General features: G+C 38.3%; 1 protein-coding gene across 1 annotated transcript; it reads left to right on the top strand.

Annotated features, from left to right (window-relative positions):
* The first annotated feature begins 2,190 nt into the window (after positions 1 to 2,190).
* On the top strand, positions 2,191 to 9,577 carry golga7bb (golgin A7 family, member Bb). Its single transcript, XM_062995186.1, is given in 4 exon segments — positions 2,191 to 2,325; positions 4,077 to 4,229; positions 7,983 to 8,084; positions 9,497 to 9,577. Coding segments are annotated over 4 exon segments (471 nt in total).
* Positions 9,578 to 10,136: the final 559 nt, after the last annotated feature.

Raw genomic sequence — 10,136 nt, 5'->3', positions numbered from 1 at the left:
TGGATTTTGGCCGCTGTGCCGTGATTTATCGCATGCTTTTGTTTTGCAATGAAAACAAAACGTATCAGTTTAAGTTTTTAACTTTGTTACGGAAATTACACTAATTTGCAATTAAAACTGCAAAATACATTTGCTAATCTGTTGTTGTTTTTATCTGAACTTACATATTATTTGTTTATTTCTATGCTACATTTCCAATATATGTTTTGTGTATATTATATTGACTCGTGACTTGACTCGGACTCTAGTCTAAAGACTCGTGACTTGACTCGGACTCTAGTCTAAAGACTCGTGACTTGACTCGGACTCTAAAGACTTGTGACTTGACTCGGACTCGTATTTTGTGACTTGTGAACATCTCTGCCTTAAAGTCCAAGGAACTTTCTATGTCAAGGCATAAATCAGGCCAAGGATATAAAACACTATCTAAGACTTCGCGTGATCCTAGGATCACGATGACTTCAATACATTTGGCAAGAAAAAATTGTCACAACCTTAAACCAGCCAGCACAATTGGGCAAATGAGCAAGAAGAGCTTTGTTCAGGGAGAAAAGAAAGAACATGACGATCATTCTAAAGAGCTCTAAAAGTTCTGTGCAGAAAAAGGGAGGTTGTTTTGACAACAATCTCTGTAGCACTTTATAAATCAGGCTTTAATGGCAGAGTGGCAACGTGTAAGCTAGTATTGAATAAAGGCATATGATGGCAAGGACTGTAAAGGAAAATGAAGAAAAAGATTCTCTGGCTTGATGAGATGAAAATCAAATTTATCACACATTGCACAACACCTGACTAATACTATTCCTATTGTGGCAGCATCAAGCTATGGGAGTACCTCTCAGCATTAGGGACAGGGAGACTAATGAGAATTGAGTACAGATGAATGCAGCTTAAGGAACATTCTTAAAGAAGAAGAAGGAGACCAAGTGATTTAGTGTTTCAGCTTTTATTTTGTCCCATTCTTCCTGTAAACACGTCTTAAGATGTGCAACAGTACGGGGTCGTCGTTGTTGCATTTTTCGTTTAAAATTCTCCACACATTCTCTATTGGGGACAGGTCAGAACTGCAGACAGGCCAGTTCAGTACCCATACCCTCTTCTTCCGTAGCTATGCCTTTGTAATGTGTGCAGCATGTGGTTTTGCATTGTCTTGTTGAAAAATGCATGGACGTCCCTGGAAAAGATGACGTCTTGAAGGCAGCATATGTTGCTCTAAGATCTCAATGTACTTTTCTGCATTAATGCTGCCATCACAGAAGTGTAAATGACCTTTGCCAAGGGCACTGACACACCCCATACCATGACAGACCCTGGCTTTTGGACTTGTTGCTCATAACAGTCTGGATGGTCCTTTTCGTCTTTGGTTCGGAGCACACGGCGTCCATTTCTTTCCAAAAAAGACCTGAAATGCTGATTAATCTGACCACAATACACATTTCCACTGTGTGATGGTCCATCCTAGATGCCTCCGAGCCCAGAGAAGTCGACGCCGCTTCTGGGCATGGTTAACATGAGGCTTCTTTTTTGCACAGTAAAGTTTTGTGTTATTTGTGCATGTAACTCTGTATTGTAGTGCTTGACAAAGGTTTGCCAAAGTAATCCCTCACCCATGTGGTTATATCAGCTATTGTTGAGTGGTGGTTCTTGATGCAGTGCTGTCTGAGGGAACGAAGATCACAGGCATTCAGCTTAAGCCTTTACACACTGAATCATCCAGATTCCTTGAATCGTTTAATGATATTATGCACTGTAGAAGGAGAAAAGCAGGAGGAGAAAAGTCTTAATTTTCCTTCTTTAGGCTACAGGGTGTGAAAAATAAAAGTTACTTTAAGTCACTGATGTTTAACCAAAGCACTCTAAAAGATTTAGAAGTGAAAATTTTGTTTTATTTGTGAAATTAAATTATAAGGAAGTAAAAAGACCAAAACATTATTTATTTATTTTCATTAGCAGAATGTGGCTATGACGTGATATGAAACCCTGGAACTGTCCTGTTTTAAGAAAATAACAGACGTAGTGGTTTTGCTTTGTGGTTTTCTTTGCCTCTTTGCATCGTCTGTTATTTCAGTATATCAGGACAGTTTATTGGATTTTATATTTTTATTTTGCATTGTAAACTTGCACACACATCATTTTTATATAAAGTGCAGATTGTAAAATCGATAGATATTTGATCAGTCTAATTCTTGTATGTTATAGTTCCATAATCTTCAGGATCTGAGGCGTTCTGCTTCACTGGTAACCAAGGTTTTCATTCAGAGAGACTACAGTGAGGGCACCATCTGCAGGTTTCACACCAAATTTCCAGTCGAGCTTGACAATAGGGTAAGTGGCTCATAGATGTGACTACAGCACAATATGGAGTTTCCATAAGTCTATCAATTAACTGTAGCCACTACACACACACATAATCACATGCTTTGGCTTGACATGATTAATGGTATCAGACAGTGGACAGAAAGATAAATCAACCAACCAATAAATCAATCAGTACATTTCAACATTGCTTGGAGCTAGGAATGCAGAAAGGCCTTAGGCATGTATGCACAGTAATGAGATCATATTTTCTCTCTAGTGGAATAATAACATAACTGAAATAATGTAGACAGTCAGCTGTTTGTAAAGCCCTGCTTATCAGGTTTGTTTGCTCAGCATGGGAATACACACACACACACACTCACTAGTTTCATTTTTTTGTATATGCTTCTAAATATTCCCACACTTATAGTTTATTTATTTATTAATTTAGTTAGTTTGTTAGAGCATGTGTGTAAAAGAGCTATTTCAATAATTTCCCTTGGGATAAATAAAGTATCTATCTATCTATCTATCTATCTATCTATCTATCTATCTATCTATCTATCTATCTATCTATCTATCTATCTATCTATCTATCTATCTATCTATCTATCCATCCATCCATCCATCCATCCATCCATCCATCCATCCATCCATCCATCCATCCATCCATCCATCCATCCATCCATCCATCCATCCATCCATCCATCCATCCATCCATATATCCATCCAGCCAGCCAGCCAGCCAGCCAGCCAGCCAGCCAGCCAGCCAGCCAGCCAGCCAGCCAGCCAGCCAGCCAGCCAGCCAGCCAGCCAGCCAGCCAGCCAGCCAGCCAGCCAGCCAGGGCGGCACGGTGGCTAAGTGGGTAGCACTGTCGCCTCACAGCAAGAAGGTCCTGGGTTCGATCCCCAGGTGGGGTGGTCCAGGTCCTTTCTGTGTGGAGTTTGCATGTTCTTCCCGTGTCTGCGTGGGTGTCCTCCGGGTGCTCCGGTTTCCTTCCACAGTCCAAAGACATGCAAGTGAGGTGAATTGGAGACACTCAGTTGTCCAAGACTGTGTTTGATTTAAACTTGTGTGAAGTAATGAACTTGTGTAATGAGTAACAACCGTTCCTGTCATGAATGTAACCAAAAGTGTAAAACATGACGTTAAAACCCTAATAAACAAACAAAACAAAAACATGCAGCCATCCAATTCTCTATCTCTCCATCTATCCATCCATCTCTCTGTCTATCTCTCCATCATCCATCTAGCTTTTTATGTTTGTGCTGATAACCACCATTTATTTTTAGGGTTTTATAGTAAAACAAGAACTTAGACATAATTGTACACATTGTAAAGCTTTCTAAGGATATATTGCTGTTGACCTTTGGATTTTTCATCTTTTTATAAAAGGATGAGCGCCTCTACAACTCACATCTAGTCTTTAATAATTGAAGCACTTGAACTTTAGGGAAATTATTTCTTAAAATGTTTTTAAGTAAGACGTATGTCTGAGTGTCTGAGTGTATTCAATAAAGACAATTATAGCTCTTTTTTGTTAGATCAGAAAATCTTGGTCTAATATTATAATCAGACCACATTGCATATGTAGGTAATACAGAAATCAATGTACGTAGTGGTGGTTTACAATTAGATTTTTGTTTGTTTATGCTTTAGAGTTTATATATCAGTACTTTCTACTGATTTATTGTAAAACACAAATGTTTTTAACAGACAACACTGACATTTTTATCATTATTAAATTGTTTGTCCTGTTTTACATGGTTATTGGCAGATTGAGCGTACGCTGTTTGAGGATACTGTAAAGACACTCAATAACTACTACGCCGAGGCTGAGAAGATCAGCGGTCAGTCATATCTGGAGGGTTGCCTGGCCTGCGCATCAGCTTACATTGTATTTCTCTGCATGGAGACACGTTATGAAAAGGTACTGATATGCTTCCTTTACCCTGCGGAACTCACAATCAGAACTCATCAACTCTGTCCTGAACATTTCTGCACAGCTGTTATAAAACAGATTCTATTCTAAATCAGTCATCCGAAGCTCTTTGTGGTTTTGTTGTGATCAAACTCAGTTTTAACATGCTACCTCAGTCGAGTGTGACTGCACAGCTTTCAGTGCTAGAAATGGAAACTGCTTCTGAATTTGAGTCTAAAGAATTTCTGATAAGGTTTGATGTACCTGGATTTGCCATGCTTACCAATGTCTGAGGGACTACGTGCTGAAGTGCTTGCACCTGCTTGCCAATGGGTACATCTGAACCCTGGCACTGAGTTCTGTACCATGCTCAATTCCAATAGGCACATAATTAACCCGTATCGTCACGCTTTAACTGTAAATCGTTCTGATGGAAGGGACGTGTAATACACAAAAGGTTTCTAGTAGCTGTTTCTTTTGCATCTTCTTCCCTCATTTCACATGTTTAGAAAGCTCAAACGTGGTCCTGTTGATGTTTGTTTAGATATGTGCACCACTCAGATCTCATCAAGCTATGCAGAACGTATTATTTATTCAAGAAAACCCGCATATGAAATAAACTATGATAAACTGCCACCCAAGAAGAACATTTTGTTTGCTGCTCCAGCTGACAGAAGGCCGCACATGAATAGAGCTGAAAGGGTGCACATATGTGGAACGATTCCCGATAAGCATCTTCCACATCAAAGACGAATGGTTGCACACATGTCAAGGTAATAAGGAAAAGAACAAGTGGCTGTTTTGAATGAATTAAAGTTTTGTGCTGAGTTTGAATCAGTGTTCCATTGTTGGCGATTGTCAAAACTGGGCCGAATTGTCATTCTGAGAGTGGGTTCAAAAAGTCCAACAAAGTTAAAGCCTAAGCATCCAGCTCATGAGCCTCCAACACCTGTCTCGCTTACCATTAGCAAGCTAGCCTATGCATCAAGTCCTACAGCTATTTGCACATAGTAAAATGCTTAGTATAGACCACAATCTTTTAGCTTTGTTCCACTCTTTTAATTATTTTCATTTTAGTGTCTATTGTTATTGCTCGCCGCTTCTTAGCATTACAAGCAAGATAATCATTTTCACGCCTCTCACATTGTTTCCTGCCTTTAAAATCTTAACACAGTATTAAAGCAATATTAACACAAAAGGACATACACAACTGATAACGCAACGCAATGTGTTGATAAAACCTGCATGTCACTGAGACAGAATAAACTCTGCCACCAAGCGCCAGGGATGCGAACTAACCAAACGAGCTGCCGTTTAATTTGCAATTCTGCCACAATGTATTTACATTTCATTTATTGCACATGCATGTCTGCATCTTTGAAAGTTCACTGGTTTAAGGTTCGCATCAAGATTACTTACTGTACTCATGGCTTAACACTGAATAAATCATTTATATTATATCAACATATTCAAAAAGTATGCATAGTTTAGTTTTTGAAAATTATAGTTTTAAAATTCATTCATTAATTTATTCATATATTCAGTAATCTTCACTAGCTGCTTTATCCTGGTTGAGGTCACTGTGGGTCAAAAACATGGAGGGCAAGGCATATGCCACTACTTTTACTTATAAACTTACTTTATTTTACAATAAAATGGAAATCTCTTTTTTTCTATTTCTTTTCTAAATATTTGTGCAAATAAATCAACATTAAAAAATAAAATGAATTAACTACATTTGCAATTTAATAAGTACAAGTCATTTGTGATGCAAATAGATTGTCATTATCCTTGTATTTCACGGCCATATCTAAGAAAAACTAGTAGGAAGAAAAAAAGCCCTTTCTTCATGAAATGCATAGTACATGTCAAAACTAAAGTAAAAATGCCATGTTTACATAATTATTTCTTTTTCATAGCACTAGGCTTCATATCCAACAAAATTATTTCTTCTTATATTTCAGCTTGTTTATAAGCTGGGGTCAGAGCACAGGTCAGCCATTGCCTTGCTCAAGGGCCCAAGAGTGGCTGCATTCAAGAGTGGCATTCAATGAATAGCCCGAAGCTTTACCCACTAGGCCACAACTGTTCCTACATGACAGTTAAACCACATGCTTTAACTTTTAAAAAGGCAAACAGAAACAAACATACATTCAATATCACCTACATATTTATATCTGTTGATCTATGTTTATTAGTAGATGGGGCTGAAACTACGGAACTGCTAGTGAAATCATGAATGCTGAACATATGGCGCTCTGCACGTCTAGGCAATAATGGCAGAGTTGGTTGCTGAGCTACTGCGGGAGACAGTTTGCTGTAATCTCTGACCCCGAGCTTGAAATTATTTGGCAACAAATTCTTACTAAATAAACATGTTGAACCAGCGGATCATGCTTAAATGATTGCAAGTTTATTCATGCTAGTTAAACTGAGATTAAAGTCTCTTTACCTCCTTAAAAGCACTTTGTTTCTTTTCACAGCAGGTTTTGCAGAGTTGAGAGTGAACTTATCTATGCCTCATTGAAGTCAACAAGCAAATAGATGTGCTCACAAAATTAAAAATCAATATAAACCATGCCCTCTCAGTAAAATGCATTGTATTGTTGCACTCTAAAACATGGAATTTAAATTTACTAAGTGGGTAGCACTGTCGCCTCACAGCAAGAAGGTCCTGGGTTTGATCCCCAGGTGAGGCGGTCCGGGTCCTTTCTGTGTGGAGTTTGCATGTTCTCCCCGTGTCTGCATGGGTTTCCTCCGGGAGCTCCGGTGTCCTCCCACAGTCCAAAAACATGCAGTCAGGTTAATTGGAGACACTGAATTGCCCTATAGGTGAATGGGTGTGTGTATAAATGTGTGTGTATGTGTGTCTGCCCTGTGTTAGACCGGCACCTCGTCCAGGGTGTTGCCTTGTGCCCATTGAAAAGCTGGGATAGGCTCCAGCACCCCCCCACCCCTGCAACCCTGATTGGATAAGCGGTTAATATTTATTTAAGTTCATTTTTTTTCAATCCAACATGTACTTAATTATTACAAGGGATCTTCAAAAAGTTTCCGCACTTTTAAATAAAATATAAAAATATATTGTATTATATATGTATATATATATTTGTTATATTAAAAAAAAAAAAAAAAGGGACAGTGGTAGCCTAGTGAGTAGAGCTTTGGGCTATCAACCGGAAGATTGGCGGTTCAAATCCAGGCTCAGCTATGCAGCCACTGTTGGGTCCTTGAGCAAGGCCCTTAACCCTGTCTGCTCCAAGGGCACCGTACAATGGCTGACCCCAGCTTCCAAACAAGCTAGGATATGCAAAGAAAGAATTTCATTGTTCTGTACACCAGTATATGTATATATGACAAATAAAGTATATCTTCTTCTTCTTTTTCTATATTTTGGTTGGAAACGGTGAGGGCGGAGGGGAGGAGTAGTAATTGGTTGAGTCTGAGAGACTGAGAGAGAGCTTATAGTCTGGATTTAGCGCCATCTGATTTCCACCTTTTTGGACCTCTCAGAGAAGCTTTAAGGGGAAGAAGATTTTCATGTGATGATGAAGTGAAAGCAGTGGTGCATCAGTGGCTATACAATAAACCAAAAACATGTTTTGCTGATGGCATTAAAAGGTTGGTACAATGCTGGGAAAAATGCATCGAGAGGTGACTGCGTAGAAAAGTGATGTCATTTGTTTTAAATTCTTAATAACTAAAGTCTGGAAACTTTTTGAAGAACCCTCATATATCAACTCTTTGTATTGTCATCAACAGGTCATTAAAAAGATTTCCATGTACATTCAGGAGCAGAATGAGAAAATCTATGCACCTCGAGGCCTGCTCATCACTGACCCAGTTGAGAAGGGCATGAGAGTGGTATCCTTTTTACTTGCATAGTACACAAAGTGGGTAGTAAGATGCTACATTTACACCAATACGTTCAGTATACTTCAGTAACATTGAAACAATTTTTCTTGTAATAGCTGTTTTAATTAGCGCCGTTTTACTTTGTTATATCAGGTTGAAATCTTTCTGCTATGTTATTATGTGACTTTATTTTAAATGTAGTTAATCAAAGTGGACACTAAAGTGCATACATAGTAAACAGAGAGTCAGTTGGAATTTGCTGTATGTGTTGAAAAAGTGCAGTTGGTGGATTATAATTGGGTATTGGTTGCTGACTGTGTACCTGATGTATTTAAAAGTATGTCTAGGTAGTTTAGAATCCTGCAGCATACAACACCAAATCAGAAGTTGGGGCAGCATGGAAAATGCAAATAAAAAACCCCACAGAGTTTCTTACATTTACTTTGATTTTTATTTGATTGCAGACAGGATGAACCTGAGATATTTCATGTTTTATCTGCTCAACTTCATTTCATTTGTTAATAAACATTCATTCCTGCATTTAAGGCCTGCAACACATTCCAAAAAAGTTGGGACGGGAGCAATTTAGGGCTAGTAATGAGGTGAAAAAACTAAATAATGATGTGATTCCAAACAGGTGATGTCAACAGGTGATTGTAATCATGGTTTGGTACAAAAGCAGCATCCAGGAAAGGCTGAGTCTTAGATGAGTAAAGATGATCAGAGGATCTCCAGTTTGTCAACAAATGTGTGAGAAAATGATTGAAATATTTAAAAACAATGTACCTCAAAGAAAGAATGGAAGGGGTTTGCACATTTCTCCCTCTACAGTACATAATATCATACTATAAATATCTTAGGCTTAAACTGTCTGCAATCAAATAAAAGTTATAATAAATGTAAGGAACACTGCATTTTTATTTTATTCGATTTTCCATACTGTCCCAACTTTTTTTGATTTGGGGTTGTACATCCTTTATATAAAAAAAAGAAGTCAGGTCATAATTTATGTCCTATCAGATTTACTGCCTGCTGAGTGCCTCATTGACTACAGAGTCTAACTAATGAAGACCTTAATGGTGTACTACTTCATTTCTCATTAATATAGTAAAGCAGTATAGCTCTTAACCTTTTAAAAATTCAAAAAATCCCAAATATCACTGCATCTTAGCTGGCATTATATATAAAGCATTTTTCTTATGTTGACCCTTAAAGTGTTAACACTGTCCCAGATTAAGTAGGAAAATTAAGCTCTAAATTCAGATTAAAAACCATTTAATTTATTCTGATGTGTTCATCAGTAATTATATCAAATGTACAGTATTATGTATGATTTGTAGCAGATTTTATAAATGTATAGATAATGAATGATCGTAGCAATTTATCTGCATTTGCTTTTACTCTTGACTGCACTGGTACAGATAGAAATCTGTGTTTTTGAGGATCGCTCCAATGGCTCCAGTTCTAGTGGAAGCTCAATATCTGGCAGCAGTGCTCGGTGACTGGAGGAGCAGCACCATGGATATGAGTATTGTGCAGCCAGAGGGATGGCAAAAATCCGCATGCTTAAACAGGAGAGCACCAGATTCTAAAAGAGGAGGAGAAAACTTGCTTCATTTACAATACTGTACAAGGACTAAAGCATAATATGCACACTTCACTTCATCTCTATATTTTTTTCTTGTTTTTGATAACTAAAGTTGACAGCATTTTATCAGCTCCACTTTTGTTTTACAATTACTGACTAGTCCTTGTGTTTCCCTACATGCATTTTTAGCCTGCTTTCACCCTTTTCTTCAATGGTCAGGACCCCCACAGGACCACCACAGAGTAGGTATTATTTAGGTGGTGGATGATTCTCAGCACTGCAGTGACAATGACATGGTGGTGGTGTGTTAGTGTGTGGATTAGACACAGCAGCACTGCTGGAGTTTATAAATACCGTGTCCACTCACTGTCCACTCTATTAGACACTCCTACCTAGTTGGTCCACCTTGTAGATGTAAAGTCAGAGACGATCGCTCATCTATTGCTGCTGTTTGAGTTGGTCATCTTCTAGAC

The sequence above is a fragment of the Trichomycterus rosablanca genome, chromosome 5, assembly GCF_030014385.1.
Source record: "Trichomycterus rosablanca isolate fTriRos1 chromosome 5, fTriRos1.hap1, whole genome shotgun sequence".
Taxonomy (NCBI): domain Eukaryota; kingdom Metazoa; phylum Chordata; class Actinopteri; order Siluriformes; family Trichomycteridae; genus Trichomycterus; species Trichomycterus rosablanca.
This window is presented reverse-complemented; position numbering and strand designations above follow the sequence as displayed.